This window comes from Artemia franciscana, chromosome 1 (genome assembly GCF_032884065.1).
Source record: "Artemia franciscana chromosome 1, ASM3288406v1, whole genome shotgun sequence".
NCBI classification, from domain to species: Eukaryota; Metazoa; Arthropoda; class Branchiopoda; order Anostraca; family Artemiidae; genus Artemia; species Artemia franciscana.
Window position 1 is genome coordinate 46,250,726 of NC_088863.1, and position 19,492 is coordinate 46,270,217.

The 19,492-nt window shown below is 36.0% G+C and overlaps 1 protein-coding gene across 1 annotated transcript in view; it reads left to right on the forward strand.

Moving 5' to 3' along the window:
* Positions 1-19,492, forward strand: part of LOC136030598 (uncharacterized) — a 118,187-nt gene that overhangs the window by 21,685 nt on the left and 77,010 nt on the right. Inside the window, exons 3-4 of the mRNA XM_065709669.1 lie at positions 3,950-4,108; positions 16,158-16,353. Coding sequence (XP_065565741.1) covers positions 3,950-4,108; positions 16,158-16,353 — 355 coding nt within the window. The remainder of the gene's footprint in view (positions 1-3,949; positions 4,109-16,157; positions 16,354-19,492) is intronic.

The window sequence follows — 19,492 nt, forward strand, 5'->3', positions numbered from 1 at the left end:
GGTGCTAAGCCTGTGGTGTTGCAATAAGTAAACTTTCGGGCGAAAATCTATTTCTGTCTTTCCGGACTTGGCCATTGATATGTAGTGTTATTCAGAAAGCTTTTGGTTTTGAAGCTCTTATTTATCTGATTGGCCAGGGTCAACCTAGAGTCCACCCCTACACCAGATTTCATTGTGTAAATTTAGTGATTTCTTTTTTATTAGTTTGTTTGTAGACTGCAAAGTCTACGTTATAGAGTACAGAGTGCAGGGTTTTATTGGAGTTTACACTTGGAGGAATAAATTGAGTCATTTTCTCCAACTATGTGAGATTATTTTCCCTGGACGCAATTAGGGTAGGAAAAGAGTTGGCGAGAAGTACCGTTATTAGTATATTGACAAGAGCGCCTGTTTACCTTCCAAAGAGATAATTAGAGAGGTATCAGTGGTGACACAGGGTGTGACATCCTTGACCAATAGCTTGGCCCTTGAAAAGATAGTATACGTTTCACACGCACATTGGTTGTGATACCAGTGCCTGAAAAAACTGTAGAACTCTTTAATCGCTCGAACTCGTTACCATACTCTAGCGACACCACCAGCGGCGCTGGTGTGGTGTTACAGAACAAATAGCGGTGGCTCACAAGTTCCCACATTAAATATCAGCCGTGAGAAATAGTTAGGCTATGTCTTTTATTGTCCACATTCTTTTACTTAGACTGTTCCTGTTGGAACTGTACCTGTTGGAACTGTTCCTGTTTGTTAGACTGCGGATGCTAGAGGATAAAGAACGGTGCTGTGAGGAATTACCTAAAGATTCTGCTTTAGGAAAAGTGTACCATCACTTAGATCATCCTCTGACTGCAGAGGCACCTAGGGCATCAACAGAGTCTTAATTGTTCATGGAATTCTGGCGCTGCGAGCAGTCGCAGCACCAGCATTCTTCCTGCATTGGTTGTAGAAACATGCTAAAAGGCTGGAGATTCAACTGATATGTGGAATTTTAGGTTTCAATGGTACAGCTCTTCCTCCCTAATCATTTGGGTTAATCTACCTCTTTAGGGTTGACTTTGGAAATCTAAGGTCCTTCACTCTGAAGATATAGCCTACTTGTTGCCATCACCAATGGTGAATATCTGTAATAAAGGACTGGCTAGTCATTGTTTGAATGTTATCATTCGAGACTCGATCTAAACTAGTATATGTTCATAGTTCATGGGAAATACATATTTTCAAAGACTAGAGTTTGACACCCTTACTCTCCATTAATGTTCCACGATTTGACTGCATACATCAGAATCAGTAGAATTACTGTTGAAAGAACTAAGTTTGACATTGTACAAGAAAACTTTCAATCATCAGATTCTCTTTATCGTGTTCACTGTCTATTTTATCAAAATTTCCAAGAAAGATGAATGAAAAAAAAAAACAAGAAAAAACATGCATTTTAAAACAGTTTAGTAAAGGAAAATCAGCTAAAACTAGTAAATTAAAAAGGGTCATTCACAACATACAAAGGAAGACAAAATCAAAGTTGTTCAAATAAAAGGAGTAAATTAGCTGTATTTTTATTATTTAGATAATTTTGAAGACCACACTGCCTTTCCATGACGATAAATAAAAGTTTTACGATGATGACGGTCACTGCATATGTGACCAAAATATCTAATATTTTTGTTTGTGAAATTTATCACTGTCTATTAAAAAGATTTGATGCCTATTTGAACTTCTATTTATCGTTTCATTATTTTTGATGTCATATAAGGGACAAACATTTTTTCATGTCTTGAAGTTAAGCAGCAAATGGGGGATAAGACAGGAACAGGCTGAGAAGTCAGCCACCCAGGCTGAGGTCTGGGTAGGGAGTGTCTTATTGGGGCAAATATTTTTCACACACACTTGGTAATCATCTTGAAAAGAAGAGGGGTTTGAAAGCACTAATAAAAGGAAATGGGATGTCCAAAGGACAGACACTTGTTTTTTTTAGCTTTGTGATTCTTTTTTCAACCTCCAATTGGGATATGAAAGTAAAAAAATTTGAATCATCAGCCGGTAATTGATAAGATTATGGCGGAAGGCTTTGCACGATGGGAGCGAGGAGCAAGTTAAGGTTTTTTGGCAGTAACTTTAGGTTGGTTGAAATGAAGGTGATCAAGTCTCCTGCAACACCACTTTTTAGCCTCTGGATACTACTTTTTTCGTTTGCTATCAAACGATTCTTCAACTTTGTTTTTGTAGTAGGACTGGGAAAAAAGAGTTGGATCAAAGGCATTTTAGTTGATACCTGAAAGAGACTTTCATAACAATTAAGGGTTGGAAAAATGGGCAGTCATAAAAGACTAACATACTGTTTCCATGGTGACTAGGTGGGTGCCAGATCTCGAAATTGGAAGTACAAGTGTAAGCAACAAGCCTTGCTCCAGAGCTACGTGGAAGTTCCAACTCTTGGAATGCTTAAACAAATCCATGAAACAGTGATGGAAGAAGACAAATTAATTTTTTTTAAATAGGGTAGCAGAGGCTGTTGAAAAAAAAATGCTTGGGTATTATTATATATAACATTTTAGGGTTTAGCAAGGTCTGTATTAGATGGGTGCCACGCTCGCAGACACCTGACAAATGAGACCTTGAAACCAAAATTAAACACAGAATTTGCACTAAACAATAAAAAATCCCGTCGATTTCTGAGACACTTCATTATGTTGATGACACCTAGTTCACCTCTACACTTCTGAAAATAAATTACAGTCAAAACAGTGGATTACACAAGGTGAGTCATACGTGGTAAATAAGTTCTTTGACGATCCTTAGATTGCAGCACAGATATAAAAATTCATCAGCTTTTCTGGAATTAATGATGAGAAATACAAAACACTTACGAAAAATGTTGATTTCACTATTAGGCCTTGGACTCCTTAGCTTGTGTTTGAAACTTAAACCATGTGTATTTTACTTTACATTGGGAAATACGAAAAAGAAGTGGGGGGCATGAGTATTTTTATAAGCAAAAAGAGCCTAACTACGTTCACACTAACATGCTATGATCTAATTTGACTGTCTCTTAAAAAAGCTGCCCCTGGCTATTTTTTAATATTTCTTTTTGTCCTAAGCCAAAAAAAAAAAAAAAAATAATAATATTGAACTCTATTGGTATAGTAGACGGCTTTTGTAGTATTTATGTCAGTTTATGAGTTTCCCAAAGCTGGTTTGGTATTTTGTTCTATTTTATATAGTAATTATTGAGACGGGGACATATTTTATTTGCTCATTCATTATCAACGATTCACCAATTAGAAACAATTCATATGTGAAAAGATCTTTCCAAAAGAAGACTCATTTATAAATCTTCTTGCATAAATTTTTCTTAAATGGTTTACTCAAGCTTGCTAAGTATTAAGAATTTCGAATTGTTATTAAAAGCTAAACAGAGAACAAAACTGAAATTCTACATCCTGTCAAGATCAGGGGCGATAATTGATACAAGACAGGGGGAAGTAACTGCCCCCCCCCACGACCCCAGTTTGCCCCCCCCCCCAGCTGAAGTTTAGTCGCTTCGAAAATCTTGTCAAAACTAAGATAGACCTACAAATTCAAGCATCCATAAAACAGATCAGTTTTGTATAGTATATCTTTATCTCTGTGGTACTATATGGCTAGTTTTGTCACTTGGCTTGGGAAATCGGCACCAGTTTCCACTATATAAACAAAATAGTCTATATGTAAAGAATTTGTATTTCATGGAGCTGTGGTAATTTCAAGTTCTAACAAGTAAACCAACCCTTCCAAACCCAGAGCAATTCAGACATTACATTTTATAGTTTTTATCTAGGTAAATAGAAAAACATTCAGGGAGAAAACTTTGGAAGCGCTCCATTATGAATCCCCCTGCATCTATCCTTTTATGCTCTGTGCTGTAAATAGCTGTCATTCAACGGCTTTTAAGATAGTTGTTTTGTATTTTTACTTTTAGAAGGATTTCTTACAATCGCTTCCAACTCTTGCGCCTTTAAGTGTCGACCGTTCTCACTGGTTGTCTTCATCATCTAGTTATTCATCTTCTGTTGACAGAGTAGGATTTGAAGTCGTTTTTGACGAAAATGGACAACCGACTAAATCCTGCTCCTGGACGGTATAGCATTTGTTTCTTTATTTTATTTTTAATATTTGCTGTTTTGTAAAATATTGTTTCTGTATTTTAAGCTTAATTATGTATAGGGACAAAACAAAGTTTTGTTGGCTGAAAACTAAAATAGGTTATTTTAATAGAACTTCTTAGACTGAGCTTGAAAATGTTTTCTGTTTTTTCCTTTATGTACAGTGTTTAAACTGTTAAGTTTTTGTGAAATTCAACGAAAATTAAGTTAGTTCGTCGTCAAAGATAAACAAACAAGTGCCAAAAATGAATTTGAGGGTATTTTAAAATTAACAATTCAAAATGGCATTAGAAATGCTCCGAAATAATTGTAAAAGAATTTTTCTAAAAATTAAGAAAAGGTAACTAGAAAAACGGAATTTGTAACACTCTTGGTACAAAAAACTGCAAAATGGAAAACCGGTTATATAGTCATCTGTAGCTCCAGGCCACAAATGCCCTTTGCCTCATGAATCAACTAGCCGCTGTACCATAAATGACCCACTGGGCGGTGACATATCAAAGATAACTCTGAATAAAAAGGCAAAATGCAAGAGACAGCTGCTGCATATATTCGGTATGCCCAACAGTATATTTTGTTTCAAAACAGGGACGTGGGCATTTGTCAATTTCCTATTTCAACCTTTACATCTTGTAGCTTAGGTTTGTGGGGTTATTTATAAACTTCTTATTTTACTAAAAGTGGTCATTTCAAAACTTAATAACTTGTATTTTTTGTCTTTTAATTTATTTTACTAAGATCAAATTCTGACCAAAATTGCTTGCTTACCACAGCATTTCCTTTCTTAAAGAGAATTGCCCCCAACTATCTATATTTTACTTTAAAAGTACTATTTTTTAGCACTTGTTCATACTTTTGCTATCATTATTCTTTAGGATTATTTCTCATAGACAACTTCTATGAGCAAGTAAAATAACATGTTCAGACTCTTGCCCAGTGATTTAACTGTGGGAGTTTCGTTAGTCTTCTTTTTGGTGATTTGTTGTCCGAAAGCATTTTTTGTGGACCAACGAAAAGCTTCTTTTCGATCATTTAACCATCCAAGGAGGACACACGTTTACTCATTTATATATATATATATATATATATATATATATATATATATATATATATATATATATATATATATCTTCTCTTTTTTGTGGTCATCTAATGATACCACTAAGCATGCGTTAGAAATACAAGTGTTTTGATCGCATAAAGTTTAAGTAAATTGTATAGTTACTTAAATCTGATTTTGTAATAACAATTTTTAATGTAATTTGTTTATTTCCCATCGAATAGTTAAGTTACCAGGAATGTGTTGTTGAATTATCATACTTATTCTCTTTTATTTTTATGTTTTGGATTGCTTTGATAAAATAAACACCATAAATACAATATTTTTCAAGTTTCATTAAATTACACATAACAAAAACATGTCATTAAGCGAACAATTTCTTTTAAGTAACGTAAAGTTAAATTATAAAATGAACTTTTTTTGAATAACATGGAGCAATCATCTAGGCCTAATGCACAATTTCTTCGCCCTCACTTGATTCAGTCTTCTAAGTTGTAGCAAAATTCTTGCTGACACTGTGTATGATTTCTAAGCTATTGTTAAGTGTGTTTTTTTCTCCAAAATTGACGGATCTTGTTTGCTAAATCAGAAATTAAATAAAAAAACAAGTTTTTTTTAAATGAAAGTAAGGAGCGGCATTAAAACTTAAAACGAACAGAAATTACTCCGTATATGAAAGGGGCTTTTCCTCCTCGACACCCCGCTCCTTACGCTAAAGTTTTTTATTGTTTTAAAAAGTAGAGTTGCGAGAAAGAATCAAACTTTAGCGCAAGGAGCGGGGTGTCGAGGAGGAAAAGCCCTCTTCATATACGGAGTAATTTCTGTTCGTTTTAAGTTTTAATGCCGCTCCTTACTTTCATTTAAAAAAACTTGTTTTTTTATTTAATTTCTGAAAGTTTTTGAATTAATGCATGTCTGATTTTGGCTCTCCGTACATAAATTATAAAAATGAAATTTGCATATTAATTCTTTTTTGGCTAAATGGCTTTCTCTTAGTTTTGATCAGACGATTTTGAGAAATAAGGGGTGGGGAAGGAGGTCTAGTTGCCCTCCAATTTTTCGGTTACTTAAAAAGGCAACTAGATCTTTTATTTTTAACGAACGTTTTTATTAGTAAAAAAAATACGTAACTTAAGAATTAACTTACGTAACAAACTTTTATATTCTTATATTTTTGATTATATATATGAGGGGGTTGGTCCCCTCGTTAATACCTCGCTCTTCACACTAAATCTTGTTTTATCCCAATTCTTTAAGAATGACCCCTGAATCAGAAAGGCTGTAGAATAAATAGTTGAAATTATTAAAAAAAATTTTAGCATAAAGAGCGAAGTATTTATCTCCTCCTAAATACCTCGCTCTTTATGCTAGAGTATTTTTAGAACCCCTCATATGCGTAATAATCTCTGTTCGTTTTAAGTTTTAATGCTTCTCCTTACTTTCAATTGAAAAAACTTTCATGTTTACATTTTCATTGTTTTTTTATAGTTATGCTAGAAAGTCCTGCGCCCTTTTCATTGAATTTCTCTTCCCCCATGAAATATTCCTCCAAGAAAGATCCTCCCATATAGCCCTCTCCCCTGAACCCCACACCCAAACCAAAAAAATCCCCCTGATAACGTCGGTACACTTCCCAGTAACCATTACTGTATGTAAACATTGGTCAAAGTTTATAACTTGCAGCCCCTCCCCCAGGGACTGTGGGGGGTAAGTCATCCCCAAAGACATAGTTATTATGGTTTTCGACCATGCGGAACAAAATGGCTATGTCAAAATTTTGATCCGTTGACTTTGGGAAAAAATGAGCGTGGGAGGGGGCCTAGGTGCCCTCCAATTTTTTGGTCACTTAAAAAGGGCACTAGAACTTTTCATTTCCGTTAGAATGAGCCCTTTTGCAACACTCTAGGACCACTTGGTCGATACGATGACCCCTGGGGAAAAAAAACAAAAAAAACAAATAAACACGCACCCGTGATTTGTCTACTGGCAAAAAATACGAAATTCCACGTTTTTGTAGATTGGACCTTGAAATTTTATCTATAGGGTTCTCTGATACGCTGAATGCGATGGTGTAATTTTCGTTAAGATCCTATGACTTTTAGGGGGTGTTACCCCCTATTTTCCAAAATAAGGCAAATTTTCTCAGGCTCATAACTTTTGATGACAAAGACTAAATTTGATGAAACTTATATATTTAAAATCAGCATAAAAATCCGATTCTTTTGATATATCTTTTAGCATCGAAATTCCGTTTTTTAGAGTTTCGTTTACTGTTGAGCCGGGTCGCTCCTTACTACAGTTCGTTACCACGAACTGTTTGATTACAGTTGTGTTGACCTTGAAGTTCTAGTTAGAGGTAACTGCTTCAAAATGCGTCAAAAACTGGTTGAAAATGCGCCATAAATGAGTCAACATTCGATTGTAAAAACAAGTCTGTGGCAATAAATTCAAATATAAGTACAGTGCTAACACTTAAAATGTTACATGCACAAGTAAAAACGAACAATTATATATAGAAAGTTAATCAGTGGTGTGAATTTTAAATATGTCCAACTAGTATTTTAAGCCTGATAGCTCTATTTAAAACGAACTACAATTGAATGCATACTTTTACTAAGGAAAATACTATATCAGTATCGCTGCTCAGAATTTAATATTTAGGTCACAAGTTTGTTGATAATAAATCAATTGTTTTGCAATATGAAGGACACATTGACTTAAGGGAAAACTGAAATTAAAAAACTTTTAAACTCTTAACATATGAATTTTAAAAAAGTGGAAGAGTTTAGAAACGAAACTCTAATAACTTCTTGGCAACAATCTTGTCACACGATTTTACTATGGAAATTAGTACGTGCGCAATAAAAAAAAACAGTAAATTCCTGAGTTTTTAAGGAATAGCAAAAGCAATTTAAACGTACTCTTTGTTTGAAATTATTGCCCCCCCCAAAAAAAAACTCCACATGTCTCTAGGATCCGTATAAATATATATTTTCTCTGTAACCCTAACTAATACAACTGCATACAGTAATTATTCATATGGTATTCTATCTTCTTAAAGTAGATATCTGATTTGAATCTTTTCTTTTTTTCTTTTTTTTGATTCGAATCTCAGATCTTAGAATCCTTGTTCCCTAAGTTTTGCTTTTCTTTCTTTCTGGTCATGTGACAGACTTATTCACCATAACTTCCTTTAACTCATTTTTGTTAGTTGCTTTATCGTGACTTTAGAGGATTTTAACTGTCTTCTAATTTCAGGTAAATGATCAAGAGTAATAAAGCGTTTTCCTGTCATTATCTCTTTCATTTCTTGCTACAGTATTCTTGTGAGGAAAAATGTTAAATCTCCGGTTTCGTACCCAAGAACTTTTTTGCTAAATATCTACTTTAATAGTTATAATTTCAATCTATAAATCCAAATTCGGTTGTCACCCAGACGAATAATTTTTTTTCAAATATATTCCACAAGGGCTAAGCATGTATCTTGAAGACTTAGATTTGACAAGATTTGACTTAGATTTTTCACAGTAGTGAATGCAGTAGTACCGCATATCATTAAACATCCAAGACTTTGTCAAACAGCGCGTGGTAACGAACTGTAGTAAGGAGCGACCCGGCTCAATAGCAACCAAAACTCTAAAAAATGAAATTTTTTATAACAATAGTTACATCAAAAGAATCGCATTTTCATGCTGATTTTAAATATATAAGTTTCGTTAAGTTTGGATATACCCATCAAAAGTTAGGGTTCTGAGAAAATTTTCCTTATTTTAGAAAATAGGGGGAACATCCCTTAAAAGTCATAGAATCTTAACGAAAATCACACCATCAGATTCAGCGTATAAGGAAACCCTACAGTAGAAGTTTCAAGCTCTTATCTACGAAAATGTGGAATTTTACATTTTTTGCCACAAGACAGATCACGGATGCGTGTTTATTTGTTTTTTTTTTTTTTTTTTTTTTTTTTTTTTTCCCCAGGGTCGATCGTATCGATCCAGTGGTCCTAGAATGTCGTGTAAGGGCTCATTCTAACGTAAATTAAAAGTTCTAGTGCCATTTTTAAGTGACCAACAAAATTGAAGGGCACCTAGGCCCCCTCACACGCTCATTTTTTCCCAAAGTCACCGGACCAAAATTCTGGGATAGCCATTTTATTCAGCATAGTCGAAAAACCTAATAACTTTGTCTTTGGGGACGACTTACTCCCCCACAGTCCCCGTAGAAGGGGCTGCAAGTTACAAACTTTGACCAGTGTTTACACATAGTAACGGTTATTGGGAAATGTACAGACGCTTTCAGGGGGATTTTTTTGGCTGGGGGGATAAGTTGAGGGGTAAACATCCAAGACTTTGTCAAACAGTTCGTGGTAACGGACTGTTTGACAAAGTCTTGGATATTTATGCGGTACTACTGCATTCACCACTCTGCATTGATTACAAACACTACTAATAATGCACTTAATTCTTGATATTAAATATTGAATGGTGTTACTATGTTTTAAAATTTGTGGTTGAGCTATTTTTCCATTTTCCATTTCCATTAAGAAAGATTTTCAATCTTTCTATAAATTCGTATATGTTCCCTCATATTTCGATATAATTTTTGTTAATTCAAGTTCCGCCGTAAGTGAAGTCATTTCGATTTCCCCTTCCGACAAAACGATTTTTGATTTAATTTAAAACCTTACCTCAAACCTTAGTTCTTCTTTTGCCACCGGATGTAGTGAAGTAAACTAGGTTATAGCCACTAGGTGTGGTGTAGTTACCTGGGAGGGGCGAGACTAGCGACCTAAGCTATGGTCCAAATGACTACCGGTAGCTTGTTGTTCTATGGGGTGGCCGAATTTAATTATAGGGAGATGGTTTCTACTCAGCTTTGCGAGAAAGACAAATATTAAATATTGATTACTTTTAATTGACTTCAGACAACACGGTACAGGGTAGTCTCCCAATAGACTAAAGGTACAATACACTACTGACAACCATAATAAATACGCACATTTGCATCAACTCAAAATAATACAAGTTCTGGAAATGACCAGAGGTCAAAGATATCTCAGAGCGCAAAAGGAAAAAGGCAACTGTTGCCTATATTCGCCTATATTCAATTTACTATTTCAACCTCTACATCCTGTAGCTTAGATCTCTGAGGTTATTTCGAAACTGCTTATCTTAGTAAAATTGGTTATTTCAAAATTTAGTAACATACATTTTAAGCCGTTTAATTTATTTTATTTAGGATCAAATCCGACTAGAATTGTCAGCTTACCCCACTCTCTTCTAAAGCAAAATTGCAGCGATAATTGTTTCTCGTTTCGGATGACATGGCTAATTATGAATCAATCTGTTTTCTTTCTTTTTCCATTTACAGAAAAAACTTTTCGGAGCTAGATACCTGGAAAGACTATTTGTGCAAGGGCTACCCCTCTTACTGCTGGGTAGTCTACTTGAATCCAGAAATCGGAAATTTTCATTTTTAAAGGGGATTATCTCAGTCACTTAATACAGTTTAAATCGTATTGCTGTCTGAAAATGCGTGCTATCTTTGTTCGTAGTGCAACTTCTTAATCAAGTAATTTACAGTGGTGAACTCAATAATTGCCACATAACCAAACGCCAATGTTTAATATGCTATTCAAGACTATTTACCAAATCAACTAATATCTGGAATTCCCAGAAATGTTGACTAAAATAGTGAGTCCCGATATAAACTCCAGACTGGCAGATTAGCTCTCAAGAACAGGTTTATCTCATGCCTTTACAAATCACAGCAAATTTTGAAAAATTTGCCCACTGTAATCTCCAATTGGAAAATTATCCTACATACTCTGCTCAATTAACGTATTTAAGGCAACGAAGCACAGTCTTTGAAAAAATGTTGCCTTTTTTGTCTCCTTTCAATCCTAATGCCTTGACCGTAGATGTGAAAATTTTCACTTTCCTTCTAATCTAAAAAGGACGTAAGTCACCCACAAGAATTTGTTCTGTGATGAATTCCTAGATTTCTCCCGTCTATTTATCCCATTCCCTGGCTAACGGATCCCTATGGGCCTTGCCTATAAATTTTCCTATTTACGAGGTTTTTAGCGCATTAATTGTATTAATGTCCTAGATATTCGTCAGACCTACCAAATTTTAAATCAGTTAAGGTGGCCTAATTTATTTGGCTGTTCTTATAGGCTAAATTAGCCTGTGGTTTCAGGAATAGCCACGACTAGTGTTTTATGTTTGGTAGGGTGTATAGTAATGCTAAGGCTTACACTTCACTCCTAATGCGAAATTAACGTATACCATTTACAACTTATAGGGTAAATTCCTTATTCGACCAATTTTAATCCTTCTTCCACAAGCCTATAGCAAAACGCTCTGGCATTGTGAACTCATTAATGGAAAGCTAAGGTATTTTTAAAATAATGTTCAAAGAAAAATCAATGCCTTAAAAACGTGCTTGAGCGCGATTTTAGGCCATGCAGATGAACATTTATCTGATGATTATGGCTAATGGCCCTACACTTATAAAAAGTCTTATATTTTCTCCTGGCTACTTAATGAATTTTCTGTTCTTGCATGGGTTTTATGTTTTCAGTAAAGTAGGACAATAGAAAATTATCACGAAATTTGTTTAAGCTCATTAATAGGTCAATGTCCTATTGACTACGAACATTTAGTTTTGTTCTGTTTAGGCTTGGAGGCTTGTTTAGGCTGTTTAACCTTGTTTTTTGTTAGTTTTTGATTTTTTTTTTTTTTTTTTATCGATAATAACCCTTACGATAATAAGCTGTTAACGTAACTCGGGCAATGATACAAAAAAACCAACATGACTTTTGAATGAAACTTAGTATTCAACCTTTCCCAGGAATACATCAACTTTCCCATGAAGAATACATCTTTATAGGATTATATTTGATTTTTCCCAGAAATGTATAATAATCAGTAGGGTTAGTAGGGTTAATACTTAGGGATTTAGGGGTCAAATGCATACTATCACCAGATCCTTTCTTGGAAGCGATAAAGTACAAAGAATTAGATTAGTAACTGATAACATGAAAATATCAAAGATAAAGTTCTTTTTTATAGCACTTGGTATTAACCAAGTGACATATAGCAATCGACAATTCTGTCGGTCTGTCGGTATGTTTGTCGGTCTGTCGGTCCCGGTTTTGCTACTTTAGGCACTTCCAGGTAAGTTTGGACGATGAAATTTGGCAGGCGTATCAGGGAAGGGACCAGCTTAAATTAGAAATAGTCGTTTCCCCAATTTGGCCATCTGGGGGGGGAGTGGGGGGCCGGTTAACTCGGAAAAAATAGAAAAATTGAAGTATTTTTAACTTACGAACTGTTGATCAGATCTAAATGAAATTTGATTTTTGGAATGATATCGCGTCTCAGAGCTGTTGTTTTAAATTCCGACCGGATCTGGTGACATTGGGGGGAGGGGGGTATGGGAGGGGGAAACCTAAAATCTTGGAAAACACTTAGAGTGGAGGGATCGGGACGAAACTTGTCGGGAAAAATAAGCACAAGTCCTAGATACATGATTTACATAACTGGAACGGATCCGCTCTCTTTGGGGTGGTTGGGGGGGGGGGTAATTCTGAAAAATTAAAAAATGAGGTATTTTTAACTTACGAACGGGTGATCGGATCTCAATGAAATTTGATATTTAGAAGGATATGCTGTCTTAGAGCTCTTATTTTAAATCCCGACCAGATCTGGTGACATTGGGGGGGGGGAGTTGGGAGGGGGAAACCTAAAACTTGGAAAAAACTTAGAGTGGAGGGATCGGGATGAAACTTTGTGGGAATATTAAGCGCAAGTCCTAGATACATTATTGACATAACCGGAACGGATCCGCTCTCTTTGGGGTAGTTGGGGGAGGGGTTAATTCTGAAAAATTAGACAAAGAGGTATTTTTAACTTACGAACGGGTGATCGGATCTCAACGAAATTTGATATTTAGAAGGATATCATGTCTCTAAGCTCTTATTTTAAATCCTGACCGGATCTGGTGACATTGGGGGAAGTTTGGGGTGGGGAACCTAAAATCATGGAAAACGCTTAGATTGGAGGGATCGGGATGAAACTTGGTGGGAAAAATAAGAGCAGAAGTCTTACATACGTGATTTACATAATTGGAACGGATCCGCTCTATTGGGGGGGGGGACTAATTCTGAAAAATAAGAAAAAAGTACGTATTTTTAACTTACGAAGGAGTGATCGGATCTTCATGAAACTTCATATTTAGAAGGACCTCGTAACTCAGATCTCTTATTTTAAATCTTAACCGGATCAAGCGTAATTGGGTGGGGGGGACAGTTGGGGGACCGGAAATCTTAGAAAATACTTAAAGCGGTGAGATCAGGATAAAACTGGATGGGAAGAATAGAAACCTGTCTAAGATACGTGACTGACATAACCGGACCGGATCTGCTCTCTTTGGTGGAATGGGGGGGGGGGGTAATTTTGAAAATTGAGGTATTTGTAACTTACGAAAGGGTGACCAGATCTTAATGAAATTTGATATTTAGAAGGATCATGTGCTTTAAAGCTCTAATTTTAAATTCCTACCAGATCCTGTGACATTGGGGGGAGTTGGAGGGGGAAACCGGAATTTTTGGAAAACGTGAAAATTGGGGTATTTTTATCTTACGAATAGATCGGATCTTAATGAAATTTGATTTTTAGAAGGAATTCATGTCTCAGAGCTCTTATTTCAAATCCCAACCAGATCTTTTGACATTGGGGGGAGTTGGAGGGGGAAATCTTGGAAAAACACTTGGAGTGGAGGAATCGGGATGAAGCTTGGTGGATAGAATAAACATATGTCCTTGATACGTGATTCACAGAATCGTACTGGATTCGCTCTCTTTGGGGGAGGGGTTCAGTGATTTGGCGAGTTTGGTGCTTCTGGACGTGCTAGGACGATTAAAATATATAGGCGTGTCAGGGAGCTGAACAATTTGACTTGATAAAGTCGTTTTCCCAGATTCGACCATCTGGGGCTAAAGGGAGAGAAAAAATTAGGTATTTATAACTTACGAGTGGGTGATCGGATCTAAATGAATTTTGATATTTAAACGGACATCGTGACTCAGAGCTCTTATTTTAAATCCTGACCGGCATTAAGCCTCTTATTTTCCTTTTTAAATCAATCTAATGATTCATAGAATTTTGTTAGAGCTCATACCATCTGATCTCTTGGCTCTTAGCTCTTCTCGCCTCGTCACAAGTGCCATATGAGCTCTTAGCTCTTGTTATATATATGATTGACGTGTAATCCTAGGGTTAAAGGTTATCAGCAATTAAAATTTAAGTTACTTGGACAATGAGAGTAAAAGCTAATGTTTGTAATTAATTGTCAGTTCGAAAATATTTCTCGATATGGTTTTATTGAAAATGCTTTATTTAAATTTCGGTTACACAAGGCATCGGTTCTCTCTTTTCTGTATTATATATATATGTTCTACTGCAGCTACGGGTCGGAAAAAACACGGAAGACATAGCCCTTATGCCCGAAATGTTTAGAGAAATTTCAAAAGTAAAATAACAAATTATAACTTAGGTTCCATTCAGGTTTGAAACGGAGATTTGTTGCAGTGAAGACCAGTGTGCTTGCCTTTAGAACTAGGAAATTACATACTTAATTTTTGTAAATGGTGATTAACCGTTTGTTTGAGCCACAAGTTGGTTGTATTCTCAATATTGGACAAGGCGGAAATTTTCAAGGTAAGGGATTGTGAACCTCTAGTTCAGGGGGTTTTGATCATGAAAGATGGAGTGTCTCAGAATTTTCATTCACCTATATTTCGCCCTGTTTGGGTGAAGTTGTAGTTTGTGGGAAAAAAAAAACACTTTTTATGGCCTGATCTCTTCCATAATTATTTAAAAAGCGGTAGAATTTTAATATTCGGTCATATTCTAAAAGCTTTGATGAGATACAATCACCTCTGTAAAGAAATGGGAAGGAAAAAAGTGGATATGCTTTAACGGGCAATTGTCCTTGGTTTTAAGGGGGCGAAAGGGAGGTGCAAACCTTCCATCTAGGATAATCAACCTTGACAAATATGCCTGTAGACCCGTCTCCTCCTGTTGCAATTCACCAGTTACTCTATATGGAAAAACTAACATTAAATTTGTCGAAATGTTTACCTACCTTGGCTTTACAATTTCCTCAAATGGATCGCCTCTCTCCGAGCTGCAAGCAAGGATATCCAAAGTGTTTTCTGCCACGGGTAGGCTGAACCGCCACCTTCGATGAAGACCGAACATCAGTCGTTCAACTAAACTGCGGGTTTTCAAAGCCTTCGTCGGTTCGGTAATGCTTTACGGACCTGAAACATGGCATGCATCAACCACGACACTAAGGCCATCGATGTATTCCAGACGACGAGCCTGAGAAGGACCGAAGGTTTAAGATAGTTTGATTTCATGAGCATATGAGAAGCCGCTGTAGCTCACCAAGCAGTCTTGGTTTTCTACCCAAGCAGCTGAGCGTACCTGACAATGGTTCAAACACCTAATCGGAATGCCCTTGCACTTACCCACTAAGACGATCTTTGATTTTGACCCTACGGAAGCCGGTTTGAAACTACCCTGCGGCCGACCGAAGAAACGATGGTCCGACAGCCTCTCCGAGTTTCTGGCGATGGCAAACATCAGACCGAGTGAAGCATAAACACTCGCACTGAATCAAAGTGGATGGAGGAGCCAGACGTCACTACACCGAGCAGCACCCGGCAAGAGACCTAAGTCAAGTATCTTAGAATTTACACGATCTAATTTTTTTTATTTGAGCTAAAATTGCTGTCTTGTTGCAATAAGTAACAGAAAATGACACTTTTTTATGTGGAAAATATATATATTTTTGGCTGCTACGGGCTGTGATTTGCTATTTACTGCGGTGCAGCTGCTACTGCATCAAATGATTTTTTGTATTCTAATAAACTAAATTGTTCACTTTTATAGCACTCATCTGTTTTGAAGCGTCTGTATGTGAAAGATGGCAATGCAATTCCGTTTAACCTTAAGGTAACAGGCTGTGCTCCGCGTGTTTTTGAGAACCTTTACGTTCGAGTTCAGCTTCAGTTTTCTGAATTTCAGTTTTCACAGGATGTCGTTGCTCGATGCCCATTTCATACAATTACTGATCGTGTTGACTCATGTAAGAATTACTAATCTTCCCTTGTCTGTATGCTTAGCTATTGTTTATTCTTGTGTATTTATTTGATTACTATTTGCTCTTTAGTCATATCTTAAGGACGACGAAATTTATGTACCTATATTTTGTTTTCTTCTTTTGTATACATATCTATATATATAAAAATAAGTTGTTTGTTTGTGTGTCTGTCTGTCTGTCCGCATATGACGTCTGAATTATTTCATCATATACCAATTCAAAAACGAATGTATTCAAGCCGAAGTAGCTGAGTTGGTAAAGCGTTATGTTCCAGGTTCTAGGTCCGAGAGGTTCCAGGTTCGAACCTTGGCTTTAGCATTAATACAAAAGAAGAAGAAAAACTAAAAAAGGTAAAAACTACAAAAAAACTGAAAAAAACTAAAAAAACTAAAAAAAGGTAAAAAACTAAAAACTAAAAAAGAAAAAAAGCAAAAAAAAATAAAAAAAGGTAAAAACTACAAAAAAAAAACTAAAAAGAAAAAAAATTAAAAGCTAATAAAAAACTAAAAAAACTAAAAACTGAAAAAGAAAAAAAAACTTAAAAAAGGAAAAAAAACTGAAAAATAAAGGAGAAAAAGAATACTAAAAACCGAGACACAGGGAATATAAATGACGACCGGGACACTCAAAGAGAAATTAAAGACTGGGACACTGGGACACAAATAACGACCGGGAGATATAAATGACGACCGGGACACTCAAAGATAAATTAAAGACCGGGACACAGGGAATATAAATGACGACCGGGACGCTCAAAGAGAAATTACAGACTGGGACACTGGGACACAAATGACGACCGGGATACTGGAAATATAAATGACGACCTGGACACAACTACAGCGGGGATGCCGGGGGCACAGGGTGATATATAAATGACGACGGGGACCCAGGGAATGTTCGATTAGCAATCACCATCAACAAAGCTCAAGGGCAATCATTAGAATAATGAGGTGTAGATCTGAATACGGATTGTTTTTCCCATGGACAATTTTATGTTGCATGTTCAAGAGTCGGTAAACCTGATAATCTATTTATATGCACAGACAATGGGACATCGAAGAATGTTGTATATTTGCAAGTTTTACGTAGTTAAAAACATATATATATATATATATCTATCTATATTCACAGGTGGGACACAGGGACAGAACTACAATGGCGCGTAACTAATATGGCGCGTAACGACTTACACGCGGGGGGCTTGGGGGGTGCGAAGCGCCCCCACCAACTAGGTGTTGGGGTGGCGCGAAGCGCCACCCCAACATCTAGTATCTATCTATATTATATATATAAAAATGTACTGTCCGTCTGTCTGTCACTAAGTATTACGGCAATATACATAAGAAAACTAACTAAAAAAAAACTTTAAGAATTAAAAACTATCTTCTAAAAAAACTGAAAAGGAAAAAATTAAAATAACCTAGATTAGGTAAAAAAAACTAAAAAGAAAAACACTAAAAAAAATAAAAAAAACTAAAAAAAAAAAAACTAAAAAAGGAAAAAACTGAAAAAAAAGATAAAAATCTACAAATGATGTCATGTTCGCAATGCGAAACCAGTCTTGCGGTTGATACAGATAGTAAAAAAAGAAGACGTGTCGGTGTATTAAAAAAAGCAATGCGTGAATAATTAGGAAATATCAGAGCAACGCAAAACCAGGCTTACGACTCAAAGAGAAAGGGCCAGATTAAGAATGTTCAGTTTACGTCATCTATTTCGATCCAAAAATGACAGCGTTGGCCCTTGCGTCGAGCTGCAACGTTGTTGCTTGGTGAAATAACTGCTCATTCCGCCTTGAAATTGCTTCTGAACATGCAGTCTACAGAAACTCTCACGTGCAACATTTCCAAATCATCTGGGATGGGTGAAGTATTGCAGCAATGCAAACTTATTGTTTGGGACGAGTGCACAATGGCTCGAGGCTCTTGGCCGATCATTGCAAGATCTGCGAGGAAATTCCAAACCCTTTGGCTTATAAAAATCATAAATAGCTAAGTGAATGAGCGATTCTGGCAGCCAAGAACAAAGACGTCCACGAAATCAACAATATTATTCTGACGAAGATTCGAGGCCAGGCAGTCATTTACAAGTCAGTCGACACAGTTCTGGAATCAAATGAAGTGGTTAACTATCCATCAGAATTTTTAAATTCCCTCGATCTCTAGGCTTACCAATAATACTGTTGCTAAATATTAACCCACCAAAGCTTCGCAACGGCACGTGACTTGCCATAAAAAAACATGCCTTCCGAGGGCGAGGCTGTTCTTATTCCTTGCATTCCCGTGATTCCAATGGATCTGCCTTTTCAATTTAAAAGATTGCAATTCCCAATTCAATTAGCATTTGCAATCACCATCAACAAAGCTCAAGGGCAATCATTAGAAAAATACCGTATAGGTCTTAATACGGATTGTTTTTCCCATGGATAATTATATGTTGCATGTTTTAGAGTCGGTATACCGGACGATTTATTTATATGCATAGACCATGGGACTGCGAAGAATGTTGTATATCCACAAGTTTTACGCAGTAAAAAATTAACACCTTGCATACGTTTTGCTTGGGGGGGGGGTTAGGCTTGAGGCTCAGATAGAAATTACCAAAAGAAAGCGTGTCGATGTATTACAAGAGCTACGCGAAACCTGGCTTGCAGCTGAAAGAGAAAATAAACAAAGAATGGATGTCGAGGAATTACCAGTTGTATATCCGCAAGTTTTACGCAGTTAAAAATTAGCACCTTGCACACGTGTTGCTGGGGCACGTTCCGGAAAAAAACTGAGCAGTAAAGAAGAAAAATAAGATGAAGAAGCAAAAAATATAAAAAACTAAAAAAGGTAAACAACTAAAAAAACTAAAAAGAAAAAAAAGAAAAAACTAATAAAACTAAAAAACTAAAAAAGAAAAAAAAAACTAAAAAGAAAAAAAATTAAATAAAAAACAAGGGATCACGAGAAGTCAAAAACCTTAAAAAAGAGAACCAAAACTTTGAAGCTTAGTAGATGTCATCGTTAGAAAGTAACTTACCTTGGATTTCTTACCTTTTCTTGGATTGTTCTTCTACAATTATAACACTCGGACTCCATTGTTTTATTTCTCATTTTGTGTCCTGTAATATGCTTTTTTT